At 43.0% G+C, this 25,252-nt stretch overlaps 1 protein-coding gene across 1 annotated transcript; it reads left to right on the top strand.

Moving 5' to 3' along the window:
- Positions 1–25,252, top strand: slc27a1a (solute carrier family 27 member 1a). Its single transcript, XM_006631646.3, has 13 exons — positions 1–466; positions 1,315–1,481; positions 2,498–2,892; positions 3,373–3,537; positions 14,439–14,508; positions 16,049–16,140; positions 16,309–16,418; positions 17,117–17,326; positions 18,332–18,458; positions 18,548–18,685; positions 19,441–19,605; positions 21,197–21,343; positions 23,297–25,252. The coding sequence occupies exons 2-13, from the start codon at positions 1,315–1,317 to the stop codon at positions 23,452–23,454; spliced, it is 1,944 nt and encodes a 647-aa protein (XP_006631709.2). The 5' UTR covers positions 1–466; the 3' UTR covers positions 23,455–25,252.

The raw sequence follows: 25,252 nt of genomic DNA, 5'->3' as shown, positions 1-25,252 counted from the left end.
GCGCTGAGGGCAGAAGGCGGGTCTTTAAAGGTGGGGAGCTCTCTATGAACTGTCATGTCCCGGGGGTGAAAGTGATCAGGTGGACTCTGTGAACGGGATTGCTGGGCTGAAGGGGGGGGTGCTATCCGGGGGCCAGAGCTTTGGTGTCCGCCTGAGTCGGGAGCGATTGGATGTCGGGGTCAGTAGGAGAAAAAACAACCGCAGGACCGGGAAAGGTGGAATAGTTTTGTTTAAGGGGGCTTTGCGTGTGCGGTGTTGGACCAGCGGAAAACCTGACGCCGCGGAGAGGAAGATCCGCCGGTCACTGGTGTGGCCACTGGGAAGGGGAACCGGGGCAGGGGACGCACGGAGACCGGCGGCGGACGATCCCCAGCCTGAGGGGAGACGGAGAAGATTGTCGGCTGTGATTGTCGGGGAGGGGAGGGGGTGGAAGAGACTTGACAAAAGCAGCTTCTACACTGAAGAGGTATGTGTACCCTTAAAGCGCTCATTAAAATAACATGTGAATCCAGAAAGCACACGATCAGTAGTCACAGTTCACAGTTTAGGGCTGTTTTGACAAAACACCGGCAATATTCTACGGCTAGGTTTGCTGCTGTGCTGTAACCGAACAGCCTTAAAGATACAGAAAAATACAATTTCCCTATCTAACTGTCGCAAAAGGGTATAACCAGTAACAAAAGTCTTAACACTTTATATCTTGACCATTCTAAACGGTTAAAAAAACACAGTGTACAATATACATGTTGTTATATATTGTTGTACCTAGAGTACAGATATTGAATTAAAATTTAAATTGAATGAATTAATGTATTACAGTTAAAATAACCGGATTAGTTACCGTAAGAGAGCTTTTGTCAACATGCAAAACAAGCTTGAAAATGTTCAAACATGTAATAATATACTGTAAGTAACTCTTTTACATTGGGAATGCCAGAGAAAATTGTCCTAAGTTGTTAGAATGATTGTGAACTGCCTCAGGATATGTAGCTAGTAATGTTAGCAGTACACATGGCTGATGTGGTCGACTCACTTTATTGTAATTTTTCACATCGTTTTCAAGGAGGGATTTAAAAAAAAAACAAGGGCATTATGACACCATCTATAATCTTCAAAGTAAGTAACTTGAAGTGAAAATAAAACACATGCTCTGTTTTTAGCAACAATGTCAGACACTTGTTCCATTTCTGTAATTGTGTTAAAGGTCATGTGCAAGAGGGTATTTCTAAACCCTTGGAGGATCATGGTATAGTGGGGGTGTAAATCTGTGTGATCTGCAGTGTGTTAGAAGATGTCCTTCTCTCTTGGTTTAAGATGCGGACCCTGGCTGGTGCCACACTATCCCTGGGCTCTCTGGGGCTCCTGCGCCTGTTTGGGGTCCCCTGGTCCTGGAGCTTGGCAGCCAGTCTGGGGGTCTACCTGGGCACGGGCGGCTGGCATTACTTCTACATTGTGCTCAGGACAGCTAAAAGGGACCTCAAGTAAGCACCGCTTCTGGAAAGGGCATCTGTGCATTTGCAGGCGATTCCCCGAGCGTGTGTGCTGCCACACCAGGGCACCCTGCAGGTCAGGAGACGTGGAACAGACAAAGAGTGATCACAGCAAAGCTGTGACTGTGCGGCGAGACACGGTCAGGAGAAAATGCTGGGTAGACAACGTACCAGTATAAAAATGTGAAGTTTTGTAAAGAAGTGTCAAATGACTGTGTTTTGCAAAGAGTGTAATAATATGAGACCATGTTTTTAAATCCTGTTTACTCACAGTCCCTGTTCTTCCGATCCTTCCCCCTCACTGTGGCACATCGGAGCACCACTGGGGCTCCTTGGGAGTCCCACAGAGTGTCAGACTCTACGAACCTGTGTGTGGAGTGGGTCCTCTTCTTGATGTGGAACCCCATTTCCATTTGCCCTTCATGTCTGTGACCTTTCCGTTCTTAAGTCCTGAAGTTTCAGTAAGAAGCTTCCTTTTTCTGCAATCCAATATTTAAGATAAGATAAGATCACCTTATTGGCCATATACAATTTCTTGAATTAGGAATTTGTCTTTTCGCATACCCCAACTTGCTCTCCATGACACAGATAGACAGGGAGAAAAGTTTGGGGTCAGAGCGCAGGGTCAGCCATTTATACAGCACCCCTGGAGCAGCTGGGGTTAAGGGCCTTCCTCAGGGGCCCAGCAGAGTAGGATTTCTCTGCCAGCAGTGGGATACGAACCGGCAACCTTCCAGCCACAGGCACAGATCCACCGCACTGCCCCCTTGCCTTCTTCATTGGAGCATTTCGGGCTCATGGATATGAAGGTGGATGATGTCAGACAATCTAGAGTTCGCTCCCAGTTCTGTGCGACTCGTGCTCTTTATAATGAAGTTTCCCGAATTGTCAAGTACGGTTGCCGTGTTTCATGAGCGTGTGTTTGCTGAAAGCCAAAGCTTGGGTGAGGTTGAGGTCGCTGCCCTGCCGCTGATGGCTGCTGCTGCTCTCTCTCCCTGTCCCTTCAGAGGCCTGTATGTCCTCCTGCGGGTCAAGCTGGCCCTCCGCCGGCACCTGCGGGCTGGCAGCACCATCCCGTCCATCTTCTCGGAGACGGCGCGGGCCCGCCCCGACGAGCCGGCCCTGATCTACGAGGCCACGGGAGAGGTCTGGACATTTGCCCAGCTGGAGCACCGCTCCAACGCCGTGGGTCAGTGGGCGCTGGCGTGGGGGCTGGCTCCGGGGGAGGTGGCAGCCATCTTCATGGAGAGCCACCCGCTGATGGTGGCCCTGTGGCTGGGGCTGGCCAAGGTGGGGGTGGAGGCGGCCCTCATCAACTTCAACCTGCGCCGGGACGCCCTGCTGCACTGCGTGAGCGTGTGCGGAGCCCGGGTCTTCATCTTCGGGGCGGAGCTGGCCGATGGTGAGTGCTTTTTAAATGCTGGGGATGCGTTTCTTTTTATCCAATCTACTTAGAAATGTTTCGAGTAGGGTAGCTGTGTCCGCATGCGTAGGCTGCAAAGGAACAGGTAAAGGTTTATTCCATGCTGAAAGGAAAAGAGAGGAGACACAACATTTCAGCTGTGGAGCTGTGTCTATCTAGACATCTGCTTTGAATTTATTTGTCAAAACGTTTTGCTCCAGCAGCCAGTATTTCTACCTCAATGCTTCATCTCTTAACAACATAAGTATTATTACTCATTCTTTTTTTTGAAGGACTTTAAATACCTTATTTGTTTGAGTGTTTTGTTGCCACTCCTTTATTGTAAAACGTTTCGAAGATGTGACAGAAGAGGTTCTGTGAAACACCGCAGGAATGGAGGGAGTGACTCTCCTTAAATCCGGCTCGGAAAGTATTCTGACTCCCCCCCCGTATTAACCTGCTTGTCTCTCTGCCCTTCAGCTGTAGAAGAGGTGAGCGACTCCCTCAGTAAAGCCATGGTGCGGTTCTGCACGGGCGATATCAGCCCGGGTCGCCTGGCCGCCTTGGGAGCCAAGCCCCTGGATGTTCTCCTGGCCTCGGCGTCCCACGTTCACCCTCCTCGCACCCACCACAAGGGCTTCAACGGTACGTGCTGCGAGTTGAAACCTCCTCTGGGTTCAGCTTCCCAGTAATACACAGGAATGCTAACAAAATCCGCTGGCTTGTCCGAATAGAGTTAAAACATCCCTCTTGTAAGATCAGCCTGCTGAAATGTGGAGTCATGATTTAGGAGAGAAGGCTTGTATGGACCTTCCTGTAATTTATTGAGCCACAATACCATTACATGAAATGTAATTGGGATTGTGCTTTACTGGTTATTCTTCCCTTGATCGTGCTTACATATTGGGTGGCTTGGTGACACAGTGCTTAGCATTGCTGCCTCACAGCGTTGGGGCCCTTGTTCAGTTCCTGATCTGTGGTGCAATCTGTGTGGAGTTTGCATGGGTTTCCTCAGGGTGCTCCGGTTTCACAGTTGCAAAGACTTAATTGTCTGTTGCAAAAGGTTAATTGGCTGTTTGGAAAATAGGCCTGGGCTGAATGTGTGTTCTGTAATGGATTGGTGTTCCCTACAGGGTGTATCATGACTTGTGCTGCCGGGACAGGCTCAGGCTCCCCTCCATACTGGATTCTGTATTGGATAAAGGATTTTGAAATAAGGTGGACTGATGGATGCATACATGTATGAATTGTTTGAACAAATCCTCAGGGTTTCAAGCAGCAACAGATCAGGGCTCGAATCTGCATGAGGAAAAACCCCAAAGGAGCCTTAACCACTCAGCCATCACAGCTGTCCTTATATAAATCACATCGCTGTCATGGTACTCATGTCCAGGCTCTCAAAGGAAGGGTTTTCAATCAGGGCTCTGGAGACCTTGGGGCATCTCCAGGGGCTCCCCAGAAACTAAGAGAAAGTTTTAAGCCCCTACCACACATGCACCTCAAGAGTAGTGTGTGTAGTCAACATTCACTGAGCAGGTCTGCTGTGACGGTGCTTACAGTAGGCTTCTTTGGTTTGTGTTTACACTGAGAAGGATTTCTTCTTGAAAAGCCAGACCAAAATTGGCAAAACACTGTTTTAAAGCATCGGCCTGGCTTTCGGCATTCTAGTGTATTTTACAATTACGTGTTGGAGAAACCTTCACCAATCTGCTCAGCCTTCTGCATGTGAGTCTTGTGCATGTGCGCAATGAGTCAGGGAGCTTGGTATGTGTTGCTCTGACTCTGGACACTGGGAGAGAGGTGACAGTATGACGAAATCTCCTAAAACACTCCAGTGAGCCCAGAAAACTCAGTCACAGTCCAAAATGAAACTGGAGCACGTTTTGCAAATTGCTGACGCAGCCTGCTGCTCTTCTGCTGTGCCAAGGCAGTGGCAGGGCTGTCAGCGATACTTGAAATTCAAGTCATTTTCAGAATATTTATCCTCTAATTGCGGCAGAATGCTGACATGGATTTCACCCAGCACTTGATAGTAAAGCCACCCCATTTTTATGCTCTTGCTCTTTCCCTACATTTTCAGTTGCTACATTAATTGTTTGGATTTTGTTGTAAATGTCAAGTATGGTGGCAAAGAAACATTCATGGACTTAAGGTAAAAATATAGCATTTGGTTTGATATGTGGAACAGAGCGAACAGCACTTAAATGCTTTAGAAAGTAAACTGTAACTGATCTCTTTGGGGAAACAGCTGAGTAAGGTCTTAGATATGTAATGCAGAGAATTTGCTGAGCTGAAATATATTTAGAAAACGCCATCCTCATTCACCTTCAAGATTAGCTTCCTGTTCAACTTTGCTCCTGTGGCTTAAACCCAGATTGAAGACTTAGCCTGCAAAGTTGTTCCTAGAGTCAAGAATACCCTAGTGAAATTGAAGTGTGGGCTACTCAAAAATAGGAAAATTATAGCCCTCCCTTTTGAGTTATTGCAAAGGCTTTCCAGGAATGGGCTCCTTTAGGGCTGTATTCCTTAGTGTTTTCTGATGCTTCGTTTTGTTTTAAAGAAAATCATGATGTTAGAAATCTAAAAGGCAGACTTCTTGAGGCAATTAGTAAAATTCTTTTTCCTAAAAAATTGGCATGGCTCTACTACATAATTGCGTGATTCTTGGATGTGATCAGAAATTGGCTTGTCTCCATGGGCTAATGCAGTGTTTCTCAAACTTTTTTGACCAAGTACCACCCCTAATCCAACCAAAGCATCCAAGTACCACCTACAAGTCATCATCTCATAGGAACCCCAGAAATTATCAATGACCAACATGAGCGCATGTGCACCCACACTCACACATACATATAATAAATATAATAATAAACTTTGTTTGATATATTAAAATGTGGCTTCTCAAAGTGTTTTACAGAAAAAAAACAACATAAAAATAAAAAAGCACCATTTCAGTGAGAGGGGTAAGCCTGTTTAGTTGAGCAAAGCAGATGTGAATTAATTTTTCGAGCCTTGATACAATTCACAACAGTCTAACAGATTTTAAATCGTTAGGCATTTTCTTGATGGCAAAGGTCTCGCGGTGGATGTTGCAATGAAACCATTAATTTCTGGAGCTACCTCTCTAATTCGTGCAACTACACCGCTGTGTTGGCTTGTCATTGCTCTAGCACCGTCTGTACAAACTCCGACACATTTTATCCAGTCGATGCCATTCTCTGCGATGAATTCATTCAGAAGCTGAAATACTGTACGTGCTCTCCTGTAGTTCTGTTGGTAGCGGCTTACAGACCAGAAAGTCCTCACGGGACGTACCCTCAAACTCGTATCTAACGTAAATGAGCAAATTGGCCAAATCGACTACAGACTCATCTAATTGTAGTGAAAAACATCTGCTCATCTTAACGCGCGCTGTCAGCGTACTTTTGATATAATATTTCATTTCAATAATTCTATGAATGACTGTGTCTTTCGGGGGGGAGCAGCAGGTCGAGCTGTTCAGCAGCTTTTTCTCCACGCATAATAGTGTGGGGCTTACCTGCTTTAGCAATCTGCAAGCGTGCATTTTTCCACGTTTCCGTTTTTATTTCAGTGTTTATTTTAAGTACTTATTTCATGCGCATGGGAGAGAAACACAGAGACACTCGGTGTATTTTTCTCAAATTAACTTAGAACAGTTCTTAAATATTTTCACGCTTTCCTGTGCTCACAAGATTACCAGCGTTCGTAGCACGCATTTCTATGCATTCCTGTGTTTACAACGTTGGCATTGTTCCAAAATCACGCACATTCTCCTTTCTCCCTATTTGCTGGAGATACAGTAGCTTTTTTTAAATACAATTGGTCACTTGCGTCCGTAGCACGGATTCCTATAGAGTGGTATAGAATTACAGAGTATCTCTTGTGTCCACTGAAGTATTAGCGCGCACTGTATTGTAGTACGTAGGCTGCATATTCGACACGTATAAAAATACAAAATAAGAAAACCCGTCCCTATTTTTTCAGCGCACACAACACAGTTCCAGGGTCATTTGGCGTACCACCTGACAGCACGCCATGTACCACTGCCGGTACGCGTACCACAGTTTGAGAACCACTGGGCTAATGGATAACTTCACTAAGGTTATATCTTACAAAAGAATACATGTCCCGACAGTGCCCATCAGTAAAAAAACAATTGTCACAATTGAAGAGCATGATTGTGACAGTGATTTCCTCCTGTGTCTTGTAATACAGGATTAGCTGAAACCAGAGAGGGAGGCCAAATCAGTGTAGAGCACTCCCTTAATCTGACAATGCTCCTTGAAACAGGAAATCCTTATCCCAAACACTGTCCTTTTCCCATCTTTATTTTTCTCTGCATTACAGGAAAAAAATACATAGTATAGTTTTGCAGCATCAGCCTTCTAATATTATCAAATATTATTCTTATAAAATTGGTATAGCAGATATAATCTAAATAAAAAGAAATTGAATTAATTGTTCTGCAGCTGGCCAAGGTTTTGTGCAAAAATGAGGGGTGTGTTTTTATTTCTTGGACTGGTATTATTACATGCCACCTCCAGAGAGGCTGTTTCATTAGGGAATTTTTAACCCGATCTTTAGAGGCTTGGGTTTTGGCTTGAGTTTTCTGGCCTTAAAACTATAAATGCCATATGTTCATCTCCTCTTTCCATTACCCCTGTAGCGCTGGCATGCTTTCACTTTATAATGATACGTTAGTGAGGGTGTTATCAATAACACGGGCTGAGTACAGAACAAAAGCCTAAACGAGCAAGCAGATCAGTTTCTGGCAATAGTTAGTATTGGTCATTAAGGGCGCAATTGGAACAAAACGACCAGGACCGAGCCTCACAAAGTGCCATTATCACAAAGTGATAATGGCATTGACCCTCTATCCCCATTATAGCCCTGTTTGGAGCTTTTGCAGAATGGGAGAGCTGTATAAACCCTGCTGGAGTATGGCCTTCTGGTATAGGAATTGGACAGCTCTGCTGTAAACTGTACATCAGCCCTTAGTTTGTCTGAAGGCCAAGTGCAGGTGTGTTCCGTAACTCATTAAGGGTGACGTAACAGATAGAATACTAGCCAAGCAAAGAGCTTGAATAGGAATGTGGCACATACAGTATTACATAGGGATTTGCAATCTTTGCAGTACTTTGAGAATATGAATTGCCTTATTTTTTTCACAAAACCTGCACGTGTTTGAATTTTGGGCCATTTCTGGGAGTATACAACAGAGTTTCATTTCCCATAACTTGGTCTGTGTCTTAGCAATCAGCGAGATGAAAAATTGCCTTAATAACACTACAGTGGCTGACAAGAAACGCTTGGATCAGTGGCTTGTGTGCTGCCCATTCATGGTTCTGTGAAGCTCCACTGTTTGACTAGAACACAGTGGGTGCTGTTGTTGAAAGTGTGCGATGGCGTTAAGGAATCCTTCAACAATAGCTGTCTCCTCGCTGCCGATTATGCTTGTTCACTAATCGTCTGTACAGCAACCAGCAGGGTAGCCTCTACTGGAAGTCTTTCTTAAGCATGTCCCAACTTATACTTGAGCAATCACTTTAAACACTATGCCAGGTACCTGCCTCTCTGGTGAGTTAGACCACCTTGGTTCAGTAGTTACTTTTCATTGAAGCACTGTTTCTGACATTTGCATAGGTTAGCCATCTGAACTAGTGTCATTCCCTGCCAGGGTCTGTCCATTTGGAGACCAAATGCTATCTATGTGAAATATTCCGGAGGAATGCTTTTTGAATTATTGCTGCGTTTGTCTATTTTGAGACCTACAGCTGTGTGACAATCCGGTCTGCATCATCTGCACTTTGACTCTCCCTCACTGAGACAAGACAGGGCAAAGCAGAGCTGATGCCATGCTAACATCGTGGTGCAGCAATGCTGCTACATACCCAGAGACATGCCCCTTGCATATGTATATGCTATATCAATTGGGATCTTGTCTTGGGATGCTGTATAATGAAACTCATATAAGTAGTGTTGGAAACTGAAATTAAAAACATGGATCTTTTTCCATAGGGCAACGTACTATAACTCATCTCTGTCTTAAAGACAAGCATAGAGAAGGTTCATAAAGTCTGCATAAGCTTCTCAACTTCAAGTTAGCTGATGCCACCGCTGAAGGTCATGTTGTTTCTGGTCTAGAGTGATGAATTCAGCTCTTGATCCTGTAGAGCTACACTACAGGCACAGATTAGCAAAACAAGTTGGTTTTAAGTAGATTTGATTACGTGAGTGTTATGTGCCAAAATGAGTCTGAAAGTCTCACTAATATACACATTGACTTGTGACTGGTGGTTTTTCCATGGCAGATAGCATAAATTGCAGGCATTGCGCAATTGGTGTGAAATCTTATTATGCATTTACAGAGAGAGCGATTGAGGCCTGTCCTGCTCTTGAAGTGAGCTGTAGGAGAGTGTGCCCTGTAGAAGAATCATGTTCCTCAAATCAGATCTTATCTTATTTATCAAATATCAAAAGGCTGCCCAAATTGATAGTGCAATACCTGGAAGAACCAATGCAAGAATTGAGTTTCACACACAGCTGGGGATGCAGAGCTGATTTTTTTTTCTCTCTGCGTGCCTTCCATTTGTAGTTCACACACAAAGGAAAAGAACAAAAACAGATTGCAGTTACTGAGATTTAGAAACAAATGCACAATCTGTTGTAAAATAGGTCCTGATTGCATACCAAGACCCAGAAAAGAGAAATTAAAATCTATGCCTTAATTAATTTTTCCATTTATTTCATTGCATTATAGTTGTAATAATCACTCATCAGAGGTCATCACAAGTCCTCTGAAGGCCATCACAATTCCCAGAATTTAGTTTAACTGTTGTCGTACGTTGCAGTGTTACAGCCCTTAAAGCAATGTGACCATTTGGCCATAATTCCTATGCCAGGTGTGGTCTTAATTTCACAAGAGAGCTCTGTTCCAGAGAGCAGCGCAGTATTTAGCTGTTAACCAGTCCAGTTGTAATTCAGGGAGAAGGTAATGGAACGTGAGTCTTTGATAGTGAGGGTGCTGAAAAGCTCAGCTTGGCTATTGTGCAGCTTTAATTAATGAGAGTAACAGTATCACACTAGCCTTTTGTTCTTGTGCTGTTAAACACAGGCCTGCTGTGCTTTACTTACGTACTACAATAATAGCCTGTATTGCGTGTGTTCAGTAGCGATGTTTCACTTGGCACTTCATCTCAATGGCACTGTACAATAAAGTCAAGCACTAGATAAATGTATATGACTTAAAATTGTTAATTGAACAGAATTTTTGAAAGTGCTGGCTGACTTTCAGTGTCTAACATGAGCTGGGAGATCATTGCAGTGTCGTGGAGCAACAGAGCAGAGAGCAGGGTCTCCCAGGGTTCGGAGTCTCGTACTGGGATCTGAAAGAAAACGGGCAAAAGAAACGCCCAGCCGCTGCAAGTTTGCTGTCAGTGTTGTTTAATGGCATAGCTGTCGATTTCTGAATCATTTATTTGCATCAATAACAGAACTGCCAAAGAGAGCCAGAGAGCAGGACTGGGAGGAAGAAAATGGCACATCTCAATAGAGCATGACCCAGTTACCTCTTGTGTGCAGCCTTTAATTTCTTACGTTCTTCCTCGTGCCTCACAATAAGTGCCTCAGCCTGTCTGCAGTTTGCTTTGGCCTGTGTTTTGCTCTAATCCAGGCGTGTCTGTGATGTAAGGCCATGTGAACCAGGAGTGTACCCAAAATGCAACAATGCATAAGCGTTAATCCGATTTTGTTTTCCCATCAGGTTTTATAACCTGGAAGCGTGTACCTAACTCTGAAATGGGGAGTAAATACCATCCATCTACTGTTCAGTGCCTAAAATCATGTATTTCATCTAATGCTGGACAAACGTTTTGTTCAGTTTATTTAGGTAGAAATAAATACACTTCTAGTGTTGTCTGTTTTGTAGTGTCGCATCATTAAAGTCCTGACCCTTTATTATCTTACATAAAATGTTTTGGTTTCGTTCTCTTTGACATTTATATATTTTAGAAGTCTCCCTTTCAAGTACGTACAGTAAGAGGCTTCCGCAGGTGTATAAGATTCTTAGTAGCATGGACTAGTCTAAGTGCTCTCTCTTTCTCTTACTCCTGAAGCGAGTCTGCACTGGTGTATGGTATGTAACCTTTCCCCCACTTTTCCTGGCTCCTCCCCTCACCCTCCCTCTCTCTGTCTCTGTGGCCAGACACATCGACATTGACGCTGGCTCCTGCTCTTCACCCAGGGAACAATAACATGAGCTGCTTTATTACAGAACAGCCCTCTGCACCACAGAGCTGTGTGCTATCGGAGCTCCTCATGGTTTGGAAAGAATAGGGCCTTATCGTAACACAGGCCTGTCCTTCTTAATCCTCCAAACAGGTTCATTCTTATCTTTTTGTGCTTAACATCCTTTGAACTGAAAGTCCATTCAGGCAACAGGGCCAGTAGCTGAACTTGACCACAGTGGGCAGCTGTTGTGGAGCTTAGTTAAGTTGAGTTGAATGACTAATTAAAATAATTCATGCTACAGCAAGAACCCACTTCTTGCAAACTTCTTTCGTAACTCTTGGCAAATTCTCAAATTCCATCGTAAGTTTGAGGACATGTACTTTCAAATACTCTATTTTGAAGCTGGAGAAACTAAAATAAAGCTATTGAAAGTTTTAAAGCTGTCATCAAAGCTTTTTTAAAAAATTGAAATTTAAACCTCAAAAACCCAGACTATCAGTGAATCTGTTTCAACTTCATAATGTATGTATTATAATAATAATAGTAATAATAATAATATCATCACTTTATTAACCCTTTACAATTTAGTGCATTAGGAATTTGTCTTTTTGCATACCCCAGCTTGCTCTCCATGATACACACAGACACACAGATAGGAAGAGAAGCTTGGGGTCAGAGCGCAGGGTCTGCCATTGTACGGCACCCCTGGAGCAGGTGGGGTTAAGGGCCTTTGCTTTGGAGCCCAGCGGAGTAGGATTTCTCTGCCGGCTGCGGGATTTGAACTGGCAAGCTTCCAGCCCCAGGCGCAGATCCTTAGCCACAGAGCCACCGCTCCACCCATTATAAACCTCTCGTATAGAAAATTAAAATCGGTATAAATAGTTTTTAAAATAAAATAGTTTAAAAAATATATTATTTTCACCTTTGTTTTCCCAAATTATTCTTATCCTTTGCCACCCTGCTTCTCACAGGAAAAAAAATCTCATGATGTAACCCGATTATAATTACACACTCTTCCTTTCTTGGCTGGAACATTGGCCAAAAACTGCTTAGTAAAAGGACAAAATAAGACTGACTCATCCCTGCATTTACATATCAGGATCTTAGAGTGGTCACCTTTAACACCGTATTGTTGGGTAACTTTGTCTTGCACTGTAGCTCTTTTAGCTTTAAAAGCTGGGTTTCATTTCTGAACCAGTTCTCAAAGCTAAAATCATTGTTTTCAAAAATATTGCAGGGCATACTGTACAGGAAAAAAACCTGGCCTGGTTCTAAAGAGCCAGAGTCCAGTGGGTTTTATGGATCACCCTTGTATTCTCATTTCAATGGGTTTTGGCAGCAGAGCAAGGTAGGGCCTAGTCAGTACCAGGATGAGAGATGTCTAAGGCAAGTGGTGTTGGTAGGTGGTGCTTTTTTGTTTGGACCAAATAAATGTTTATTAACCCCAAAGTTCTTGCTAAATACCACTTTGAGTTTGTGGTCTGGCTTTCTTAAATTCAGCTTTAGTTCAGCAGGGGACGCAATTTCATCTGTTCTACTGTGTCATGTGGCAGCTGGTGCACAATAGCTCCCATGTGTCACTCAAGTGGACAACGCACTTCTGTGTGAGACGATGAACGCTACAGCAAAGCATACGGTTAACTAAGCTGTTTTCTTAGTAAGACTTCATGCAGAAGCACTTTTTACACTTCTCTCTTTAGTTCTAGGACTGATAATGTGAACTGTTTGTGTTGAGCTCTTAGACATGTTGGTGGCTGCCTTATAACTACTGCATTTCGTTAGTAAAATCAGTCGGGTCAATCCATCACCAGGATTGGGAACCCCTGTCCTACGCTACTACGAAGAACTGGCTAGCAGAGGCACTGCTGAATTTTCAAAAGCAAACACCAAACTTAAAATACATACAGTATTCACTTCCAAGTGTTTCATATGTCAGCTGGGTATCACCTGGGCCTTGTTTCTGTCATTTTTGTGTTCCTTCTGCAGTTCCTGTGGGCTACTTTTTATTGGCATCTTTTCTTTGCAAGGAGAAATTCCCACAGTAAATTTTGCGATCTGCCTTACAGCTCGCGAGTCCTCCACTGCCTCCTTTTCAGGGAAGCCTGTGAAGTCTGAGGGTTTTTGGAGAAGTGCCTGAGGTGGCAAGAAGCCGCTTGAGAGTGCTGGAAAAACCTTTCGCCCCGTTAGATAGGCATTCTGTCTCTGAGTCACAACTAGCATGGACTCTGTGTAGCAGACTTCGCGCTGGCCTTCCACAGGGGGAACTGCAAGCACTGCGATTTCTAAATATCCACAGTAGATAAAACTCAACCTTGTCTCAAAACTTTTTTTTCTTTTTATATAGCAAAAACAAGGATGCTCACTAAATTGTCAGCGTTGTGGACAGCTGTGTAGTATGCCACGCGTAATGCTTCAATCATGACTGATCATGCAGGCATTCTTTTAAGAAAGTTTAAGAGAATTGTGACACCATGAAGAAAGGCCATCTGTCTGGATGGTATGCATCTCTACTGCCTGTTGCAGAAGTTGCTCAGGGTAATACGGATTTGTGTTTTGCATGGTTGTGAAACCTTCGCACGCACACTGGGCTCCTTCTGTATTACTGTGTGTTTGTGGGAAATCCCAAAATGTTGAACTGTGGAGTCTGCAGATTCAGTGGGTGAAAGGAGATTGTCCAGTACAGTAAGACTCCCTCACCTTTAGTTTTCACATCTGGGTCACAGGAGAGTGGGATGCTAAAAACAAGAGTTATGTATTTGTCCACTGGACTGATCACAATAACCAGCCTTGGCTTGAAAATAGTGCATTTGCGACAGAGGATAAACACAGGCACCATTAACTGGCCTCACATGTGCAAAACTAGAAGGCAGACATTTCACCACAGTAAGAAAACTGGGCTTCTACTGTCTCTTGAGGATGATCATTTAAATACAGCTCTGGTCTGTAATATTTCTAAAGAGGAATTCTTCCCTTAGATAATGTTCTTTAATCTCCTTGGCAGAAAACAAGTGGCTCAGTTTGATAGGGATTGTTTGAATTAGGTTTCTGTGCCTCGGGCAAATTGAAGAAATTATGTATTCCTACTTGGAGGGACATATTTACTCATTCTTTTACATTTCCCCAAATTTGATTAAATATGCGGCCTATGGATGATACTCCCTAGCATTTTGAATTAAATTTGCAGCCCTGGACAACAAACGATGCATGTGACGAATTAAATATTTCCCATCCACTCCCAATAATTACAGTATTTGCAGTTGTTATGTCTGCTTCACATGTTTTCTCTCCTTCATTAGATCGTCTCTTCTATATCTACACCTCGGGCACAACTGGGCTTCCCAAAGCTGCTATTGTAGTTCACAGCAGGTGAGTGATAGTCCATTTCTACAAGATCTTTGTCTCAGTTCAGCTGATACAGGTCCCCCTATTCGGTCCATTCTCATTCATTTCTGAAATCAACTAGATATCTGAAGAAAGGTTCAGGAAACATTTTGAAAAATCACTCCTTTTAAAGAATTTAATCCTACAAAAGAAGACCGTTTTTGTAAAATAAGGATGTCCATGTGAAAAACAAATGAGAAACTTTGCTATAAATATAAACTCAGAAATAGCTGACTCTTGATGATCACTTCCACACTTAGGCTAACAGGACGCTTTATCAGATTGCAAGCAGCTGGTGCAGAGTATTGAACCTGCTAGCTAGAGCAATGAACTAGTCAATATGCTGCTTCCGCACAGAACAATTTGTTGAAGTTGATCTTTATGTTAATGAGTTTGTTGTGCAGCTTGGAGATGAGGTTTAAGTCGAGTTCTTTTTGGTGACAATAGTGTGAATAACTAGTGGCTCAGTGTAGTATGTCTGAGTCATGAACCATCTTCTGTTGGATTTCCACATCTCAGCTGAAATCTTTAAATGTAAAACTTAGCTCTTGGTTTTGTACATCATTGTCTTTGTATAGTTTGTAATTGCAAACTTTCTCATCTTTTGAAAACAAAACTTGTTTTTGGAAGATGAAATTGGCATGCAACATCTGAGATTTTGACTTAAAAACACAGACAAGTTGTCACTGAGTGTGCTATATATTGTTTCACATGTGGCATAGTTAAAGGTTTTGAATGATAGGGTTTTGGAATATTGAATATTTTTATCATGATCAGAGTGCATTCTTGGAATTTCCAAAATCACTTCAGATACCTAAAAAACGACAAAGTTGGATGATCAAGGAAAAAATCTTTCTTGTGCAATCTCTTAATTGAGAAAATTATTTTATTCTTAATTGAGATTATTATAATTATTATGAGCTTATTAAAAGATAATGTCCCATGGGACATATCGCACAATTACGAAACACACATGATCATTTGACTGTATGAACAACCTTTTACATTGTGTTCTGACAGCACCTAGAACCTACCGATACCACTCAGCTGGAACTGTGGGTTAAGTGTTTGTGACAATGTCCAGCGCTACAGAACGTACAACAACAGACTTTCGACTGGGGTTTAGTCATAATGAAATGTTACAATTTGAACACAATCATTATAAGCATGAGGATACACACACTTATCCTTAAACAAGAAAGAGTGGACTGTGCTGTCAATTCTACCGCTTAAACTGAAACTCAACTAATGATCATTCTAGATGATCATTGTATGACAATTATGCTATTGTGTGATTATCACATAAAGTATGCGTGAATGTACTATCTAGTAATAATGAGATATTTTATCGTAATTATGAGATAGCACATGATTTTTTTTCCTTGATGGCAGCAATGTGCTTCCAGACCTCTAAAGCTTTTTGCTTCTGCTTAACCTAAACTGGATCCAGGTAATTTTCCACAACAACATGTCTCTTTCTGTTTCGCACCTTTATGCACGACATTGCTCTGTGTTTCCACGGCAGGTATTACCGCATTGCAGCATTTGGGTACCATGCATTTGGAATGCGGCCAGATGACATCGTCTATGACTGCCTCCCCCTCTACCACTCTGCAGGTACAGCTGAGTCTGTTTGTCAGACTGTAAGCGTGCAGCAGTGACAACAGTAATGAATGCTGGGTATTGGCCTTTACTACAACAGTAGCTGGGCTTGAGCTGTATGATCTGGCTCTAAACCTGAAGCTGCTGAGCCTGATCACCTCTTCTCTCCCCCCTTCGCTGCAGGTAACATCATGGGAGTGGGCCAGTGCCTGGTCAACGGCCTCACCGTGGTCATTAAAAAGAAGTTCTCGGCCAGCCGCTTCTGGGACGACTGTGTCAAGTACAATTGCACGGTGTGGACCTCCTGTGGAATTTCACTGTAGCATTCTGATCTTCTTTCCTTATACCACTTTCGGCATTTTTTGCCCCGCTGTCTGTGCAGAACAGGTTGGATGGGCTGCTAGCCTGGTGCTGGGCAGGCCTCCAGCCTTTTCTTCTGGAGACTGACGCATTCAGGCCAAACTGCCTTGCTCCAGTTTACAGTGAAATGCACACTGTATCAAGGATCCTTGATCTTGACAGCATAGTGGGGACCTTTTTGCACATCACCCAGATGAAAAGTAAAGGTTCAGGAAGACTTCTGCCTCTGTGTATGTTCAGAAAAAAGCAGAAGGAACTCAGTAGCTTGCCTCAACACAGTACATTAACTAGCATGCGATCCTCCTCTCCAATCTACATACAGTCTATTGACGTTACTGTACAATAACACTGCTAACACACCACTTGTATGCTTGCAGCCAATGAACTACTGTCTTGTAATCCACCATGTGAACATTTATTACATGCAGTTAGCACATATAGTTTCCAGCAACAGGTAAACTAGCAGTCTCTGAATTGCCTCATTGGTGCCCTCTGGTGGTGATGGACCTGTAATACAGGCCTGGAGTTTGCTGCAAGAAGAGAAATGTCATGGATCAATCCAGCATGGGACGGGAGGGCTTTGTGCGCTTGTTGACTTATACAGCCCGGATGCTGTGTTCTTCCACGTTAGGTAGTGCAGTATATCGGGGAGATCTGCAGGTACCTCTTAAGCCAGCCCAGCCGGGAGGTGGAGAGGCAGCATCGGGTGCGCCTGGCGGTGGGCAACGGCCTGCGGCCCAGCGTGTGGGAAGCCTTCACCCAGCGCTTTAACATCAAGCAGGTGGGCGAGTTCTACGGCGCCACCGAATGCAACTGCAGCATCGCCAACATGGACGGCAAGGTGAGAATAGTGGAGGTGTTCTGGTTCAAGACGGGCCTGGTAGTTCAGTGCTTGTAAAACATCCCAGGTCAGATTGTGGCTTGGGTTTAGTAAATTTAGGAGAATAGAAACATGCCGGTGGGTGGAAGCTTTCTTTGTGGAGCTTGTTTACCTTGCTAGATGATCAAGTAACTATAATGAAGCCATGAATTAAGCATCATCAATGCTAAATTGAGTGTTAATTTCAGGGAACATAGGAACTTACTAGCGATTATAAATGAGTGGAGCCTATTAGGACTGTCTAGCTCTTTTGTGTGTATTTTCTATATTTAATTGATCCAGTTAATGGATCTCATCCAGATGTTTCCTGAAGGAAACCAGGGCATCGTCTTGGACAGCATGGCTGAATGGCATGTTGCAGTCTCCCACAACCCTTTGTGTAAAGAGGAACCTCCTGTTTTCAATTTTAAATGCACATCCTTATTGGAATCTTAAATTGGGTCCTTTTGTAGTCTTCTTCTCTGTTTAAAGATTTAAAAGATTCATTTCTTCATACCTATCAGAGCAGGACCTTCCTCTGAAACTGCTAATACATATATTTACTCTTTTCTGGATTGATTCTACTAGAGCTGTGATCTCTTTAGTTTATGTACCTTTGTGACTAAAATTGCACCCAGTAATTGAAATGAGGTCTTCCAGTGGTGCATTATGCAGTTTCGGCATAATATCCCTTGATTTAAATTCCACACTGCTAGCTGAATTTTCTAATATTGTTGGCCCTTTTTCATCGCTTCAGAATTGCATGGAAGATAAAAACAATCCATGAACTTAAACGCCTAAGATTTACTCATAAGTATGCTCTTCAAGTTTCTTCCTGATTATATTTATAGTTTGTTTCTGATGCTTTGCAGTAATATTCTGCACATAAAGTACCTACATTAGGTCATCTGCCAGTTATTTGCCCCATCAAGAATTTAGTCTAGGCTCTTTAGAAACCCACACCCCTCCTGTGTGTTGTGCTCCCAGGTGGGGGCGTGTGGGTTTAACAGTCGGATCCTGCCCAACGTGTACCCCATCCGGCTGGTGAAGGTCAACGAGGAGACCATGGAGCTCATTCGGGACCGCAGTGGGCTGTGCGTGTCCTGCAGGCCAGGTGAGAAAGCCGCCACCCGTCCCTCTCGTCTGAGCGCAGGGCTTTCGGGCAAACTGGCTGGAGGTGCCAACGGCTGTGTGTCATTGCAGGTGAGCCAGGGCTCCTGGTGGGACGGATCAACCAGCAGGATCCCCTGCGGAGGTTCGACGGCTACGCCAACGAGTCCGCCAACACCAAGAAGATCGCCTACAACGTCTTCAAGAAGGGCGACTCGGCCTACCTCTCGGGTATCCTGGGCTTCCCCTTTCTCACTGGCCTGTTCATACCGACCTATTAAAAAGCCGATTCGGGTGTTAAATGGGTTACACAAAAAATAACCGTGTTTACTGGCAGCAAACATTTGCCAGTGTACAGTACCCATTCCTGAAATATCAGATCAAATGCATATACAGTGCATATAATATTTTAGTTGTCATACCCAGATATTAGATATATGTATCATTAGTATAGTGTACAGATCAAAGGACAAGTACTGTTTGTTGCCAAAGCCAGCACTCAGGAGTGTTGCTTTATCTTGTAAGTAGAGAGTGATTATCTGGAGTTTCTTGTATAGACTCTCGTTTACTGTTCACCACTACAACATAATACCCAGCCAGATCCATTACTTAATGCATGTGGATGGTGGAAGCCATTCAGCGACACCTTTGCTAATTATAGCATTACTCCCATCATTATTCTCATAATTATTAGCAAACAGACAAAAAAGTGTACAACAGAAGATAGAAAAGAACATGATTTCAAAGTAAAAAAGTGTTTTCTGTTTTTCCATCATTCACATAATGGAATGATAGAGAAAGGAGTTTATGGAACTGGCTGAATTGAAAGTATCTGTACAGTACAAACTCTACGCAAGCTCGTTTAGCAGAGGATGACGCAGATACGGCTGAGCTCAGGTCTTGCCACAAGGCAGCAGGCCTTATAATACTGGCAGAGCTGCTTCAATGCCAGCCCAACCTTAGGGCATCTCTCCCACCTGCCCCAGGTGACGTGCTGGAGATGGACGAGCTGGGGTACATGTATTTCAAGGACCGCAGCGGGGACACGTTTCGCTGGAGAGGGGAGAACGTCTCCACGACGGAGGTGGAGGGTACCCTCAGCACCATCCTGGGCCAGACTGACGTGGCTGTGTACGGGGTACCTGTGCCAGGTGAGCTTCGAACTCAGCAGGGCCCACCTACTGCCCCGCAAAGTACAAATGTCCTCTTCGGAGTAGCGTAGAGTCAGCTTGAAGGATCAGAGACCAGTCTGTTTGCAGGAGTGCGCCCGCAGGAATTGAAGATGACCAGACATCAGCAAAGAATTGAACAGTTATTGCAAATATTTAAGTATAGATGACAACTGATTTTAATTATGTATATTTAGGTACAGTTTGTTTTCATTTTGTTCTCAGTGTGGGTATCAAATTGTTATTGGATATTTTAGTTAAAAATGCTTCAACTTTTGTATACTGATATCAAATTGTGACTAAAAGGGTAATAGCAATAATACCTGCTCATTCAAATTTATGTTCAAAATTTAAATCCCTTCTTGAGCCCGAGCACCTCTTTTTACTATTTTAGTACTGCTATCAAGCAAATAATAATGTTATATGTTATATATAATATGCAAATGATCAATTTTACATGCTTGGCAGTCCATCCTGCAGTTTTTCCAGAAACCACAGGAACTGCAGATGTGCAGTAACTACAAACAGGTTTAAGTTTCTTCTTTCCCAAAATCTTTCTGCTTCGCTTCCCTTGTTCACCTTTTGGTGATTGGTCAACAGTCTTTGTACATTGCTAGAATTTTGAATATCACTTTTTTTAAAGCTCTAGTGCACTGTTGATCTTGTTAAAATGTTTAGCCATCATGGAGTTTTACCACTCTATAAACCTAGAATATACATTTTCTAAATGCCGTACGTTATGATGGTGTTTATTTAAATAATACTGGAAATTTCAAATCCTGTATTTATTAAATCCACAAAAGGACAGTGATGGGCAGCCAGTGGCGCAGTGGTTATCATTACTGCCTCGCAGTGCTGGGCCCTGGGTTCAGTTCCAGACCTGGGGTGCTCTCTGTGTGAAGTTTTTCTTTTCATCGTGTTCGTATGGTTTTCCTCCCACAGCCCCGACACATTCGTAGGTTAATTGGCTACAGGGAGAATTGCTCCTGGTATGACCGTTTATGTATTTGGCACTGTGCGTACCCTGCAATGGGCTAGAGTCCCATTCAGAGCGTACCCTACCTTGTGTCCCTGCTGTTGCTGGGATAGACTCTGGCTCCCCTGTGACCCTGAACTGTCAGAAAATGACTGAGATAGTGACAGTATATCTCATGTGAGGAGTGAGGTCTCTTAAGGAAAGTGTAGTTGTTCAGATTTGGAATGCTACCAAGGGTTCCAAGCAGTTTAAGGTCAATTTAAGGTGAGGATCCCAGTACTTCCTTGAGTTTTAATGAGAGTCTTGTCAAAGAAGACTTTTGTTTTAAAAAGCTGGCAGTGTTACACGAGTCAGCTGCTTTCTCTCCAGAAAGTGGGAAGTATTCCATTGGCCTCAAAGAAGGGACGTTCACTAGCACAAAACGCTTGAGCTTATTTTGTTGTGACCAAAGTTATAATACACATTGCTTCTCACTATTCTTTTAGTCAGAGTCAAAGTTAGAAACCAAAACTCTCACAGACAGAAGGGACAGTTCTTGAGGATCCATGGCTATGCTGGACATGTCTGACTGAAATCTGTGTAACTGTTTTTCTTCAGGGGTGGAAGGGAAGGCAGGGATGGCAGCCATCGCTGACGGAGATGGGCGCTTTGACCCGGAGCGTTTCTACAGGGAGATCCTGAAGGTGCTGCCCCCCTACGCCAGACCTGTGTTCCTGCGGATCTCCCCCCAAGTCGACACTACAGGTGAGGGAGAGCCTAGCAGCCACCCTCCTCCTTGGACTCCTATGGCAATGCAGGAAAGCGGAGGAAAGCTCATCAGGAGCTGGAACACTGGACTATCAAGGTTGTCCAACTATGTAGTTGTCAATAGTCTAGTATGGGAACAAGTAATAGGTTTATTCCATGCTGAAAAAAAGAAGAAAGAAAACACAATGTTTCTGCCGTGGAGCCTTCTTCAGGTGTGAGAGAGACAAGGCAGTAGGCAAAGGTAATGTAGTGGGAGAACAAAGGCTGGGAGAGAGGAGGAGCGAGAGGCGGGAGCAGGGGACAGAAAGAGAGGCCAATCAAGAGGTGTGAAGTCAGAATAGGTGTAGAGAGGTGTGAAATTAATACTTCAATGAATGGAGAAAATTTAGAAGAAAATAAGTCTGTCGTTAAGAGAAGGGGGAAGGTGTGATCCTAGCTGCAGGATAATTTTGGTTTCCTTAGTCTTTCTGATGTACGAGTTCAGAAAACCATCTTTGAGAACACAGACGGAGAGATTGGAGTGGTCGTGGCCGTCAGAGGTGAAATGAGAAACAATGGGCTTGGTGAGATCTTTAATCTTCACAGCCCTGACATGTTCCCTGAAGTGGTCTCCAAGTCTCCTCCCTGTTTCTCCAATGTAGATGGCTGGGCATTTACTGCAAGAGATACTTTTTTTAAAAAAGGTTGCTGGAGGTACAAGATGCCATCTGGGTGATCCAGAATTGTCCTGAGGGGACTTGAATGAGTGTGGTGTTAGATGTGTACTTGCAGGTACACACTTCCCCCTTCTCTTAACGACAGACTACTTTGCTTCTAAATTCTCTCTCTATTCATTGTAGGTTTCATTTCACACCTCTCTACACCTATTCTGACTTCACACCTCTTGATTGGTCTCTCTTTCTGTCCACTGCTCCCGCCTCTCACTCCTCCTCTCTCACAGCCTTTGTTTTCCCGCTACATTACCTTTGCTTACTGCCTTGTCTTTCTCACACCTGAAGAGGGCTCCACGGCCGAAACGTTGTGTTTTCTTCTTTTTTTTCAGCATGGAATAAACCTATTACTTGTCAGCATGAGTAGGCTGAAAAGGAACGCAGCTACCCACCTTAACTACCATAGTCTAGTATTCCTGGAGTGTGGGGCCCTTTTCTGCTTTTCATTTGAGCTCAGCTCAAATTAATTGACCTAATGATTTGATTTGCTCTATAAAGTATTTTTGTTGCCCTTGCCAGGTTTTAACAGCTTCCTAGTAATGGATGAATTGTCCGTCTGGCCCAGCCAGCTCCATTGATAGTAGTTATTGATCAGAGGTTCTCATCCAGCCATTTCTTAAAAGATGCTAAGGTATCGCTTCAACAATACGGCTTTGTAGCTTGTTCCACACTCCCACCACCCTTTGAGACTTCATCTAGAACTGCCTACAGTACTTTATTAGTGGAACTGTAGATTTTCTGTTTTAAAAACATTTGAAACTTGAAACATTGAAACTTAAAAAGTCCCTAGATCAAAACTGGAAAAGGCCTTAGGTTTGGTTGGGCTTAGTCAGCTTATTGTAATGACATGACTCAAGTGAATGTTAGATTATTTAAAATGATTTATTTTACAATTCTATGGTGCTTTCCTAATGAAATCTAGACACTTGATCTGTGTTCTGTAGAACAAAAAGTAGCCTTAATGCTTGGGTACAGAGAAGTGATGATCATCTGACAATGAGTCACTTAAATATGGTTGGAAAATGTGATGGTAGCTGCTACAACTCTTCATATGACTGCTCGTGAGTAATGTTCCTTGGAGTTGTGATGAAGGTTGTAAAGAGTCCTATTAGTTAAAGGCTGCTAAATGACAAGCATGGTTTCGAAGCTGCACTAAGAGTCAAAGTTGTTACAGTAGTCAAAACCTTCCTATTCATATTGGGTGTCTACAGCGTTTTTCACAGTAGTGTCTCTCTCTCAGGTACCTTCAAAATCCAGAAGACAAGGCTGCAGAAGGAGGGATTCGACCCACGTCATTCATCTGATAGGATTTTCTTCTTGGCCGCACGAGCCGGGGGTTACAAGACCTTGGACGAGGAATTATATAGTGCCATTATAGGAGGCAAGGTGCCTCTATGAGAAATGGAGACTTAACTTTGGCTCAAACTGACTGACCCCGGCCAGCAGCAAGTGTATTTCTAGACAAATCTGAACAAAAGCCTTTGGGGAAAACTCTGGCTCCAGGTTTCTTGAATGCTTTCGTAGGAATAACCCCCAGTCCCCAGCGCTGGAATGAAATGAAACCCAGTGGACCCGGAAGGATCTGAACACCTTTCTTTTGGAACTTGAAATAGATGCTGCTTGACTGAAAAAAATCAGTTACAAAAGTGAGGTTGAAGCACAGGACACTAATTGTAGTTTTCTAATTTATAAAAAAATAACTATTTGCAATGTCTTTTTTTTTCCCCTGAGAAGCCTATCTTCGTTTTATTGCATGCCTGGGGTTCCTCAGTCCAAACCAGCTCCTATCCCTGACCCTCAAGTTGTCACATTTGCATGGTGTTGTGGGTATTTCATCCATTCTGGTGCTGATAAACAGGCACTTTCTGGCTTTGAAGTCAAATGTGGGCATTAGAATGCCTGTAGGTTGGCACAGTGTGAATTATTCTACTTCTAGTAGACAGTACCATATTCATTGTGGAAGTGGTGATATCAAAGTGATCAGTTGGGGATCATTTCTTCCAATTATGCATTGGAAGAATAGACATTAGTCTTGCCTTTAGAAGTGGCGAATGTTTGACGCACTGCGGTGAGGGAATTACGAGTTCCTGATCAGCTCAAGTTTTACTGCTACACCCTTTGTATCGGCAAAGTGAAAAAGAGCAACAGCTGCCACACTTGATCTGTCATCCTCTGTTTTACACCTGGAACAGGGGTCTGTCCTCACAGGTAACACTACAAGCTCCCTGGATTGCTGTTGGCACATTAATTGACATGGATTAATACTTTTAGGAGAAACAATGACAAAGAATTGCACTGTACTCGCATCGGAGAAAGCTGGTTCTTTTTTAAAAAAAAACACCATAAAAAGGAAGCTGGAGAAAATAGTGTACTGTATGCTCTTGAGCACCTAGAGATTCATTTTATAGTTCAATAATGACAGTTGAACAGGATCATGTTAAACGCAAAGAATAGGCAGAAAACCCTACGAGGATGAATTTACACCAATGTAAATATCCTTTTTAAGCTATACAACTCTAGTTTACCGTAAGACTAACATAAGACAATTTTATTTCTAGTGGGGGGGGGGGTATGGTTATTCTTTATTTCTAATGCTTTGGGTTTGTTTTAGTCACAAGTCACATGATTATAAAAGACAAACAAATCTCCAGATTCTAGTTTAAACCAAGTAGTACGCCTTGTTTTTTTCTTCATTTAAAAAAGACTGCCAGAATAGTAGGAAAATGAAATCATGAACAGCTAAACTTGTCTTCACTTCTGGTGTCAACCATGAATTTTAACCTGTAACCAAACTTGTTTTTTTTTTTATTTTAAACACTTTGTGAACACTTAATTTGTAGCATATGTGTGCATTATGTTATGTTACAAACCAAGAAGTGCCTTAAGATACAAATGGAAAATTATCTCTGCCTTTAGTATGATTTGTTGAAATCGCTTCTTATCAGCCGTCTCCCCTATGAACCGTGTATTTTCAAGAGTTTTCCTGAGCACCTGCATTTTTGGGATTATCATCATTGTGAAAAAGCACAGTAAATTGTATTAAATCATTTTCAAAGGGAAAGAGAATAAATAATATTTAGGAAAACAATGCCATTAGAGAAAGAAATAAACACCCGGTGTTCACTGACAAAGATTTTCTTTTTAGATTAAAAAAAATGTTTTTTATTAATAAAGGTTTTATTTTCTTTAACAGAAA

This window comes from Lepisosteus oculatus, chromosome 11 (genome assembly GCF_040954835.1).
Source record: "Lepisosteus oculatus isolate fLepOcu1 chromosome 11, fLepOcu1.hap2, whole genome shotgun sequence".
Taxonomy (NCBI): Eukaryota; Metazoa; Chordata; class Actinopteri; order Semionotiformes; family Lepisosteidae; genus Lepisosteus; species Lepisosteus oculatus.
This window is presented reverse-complemented; position numbering and strand designations above follow the sequence as displayed.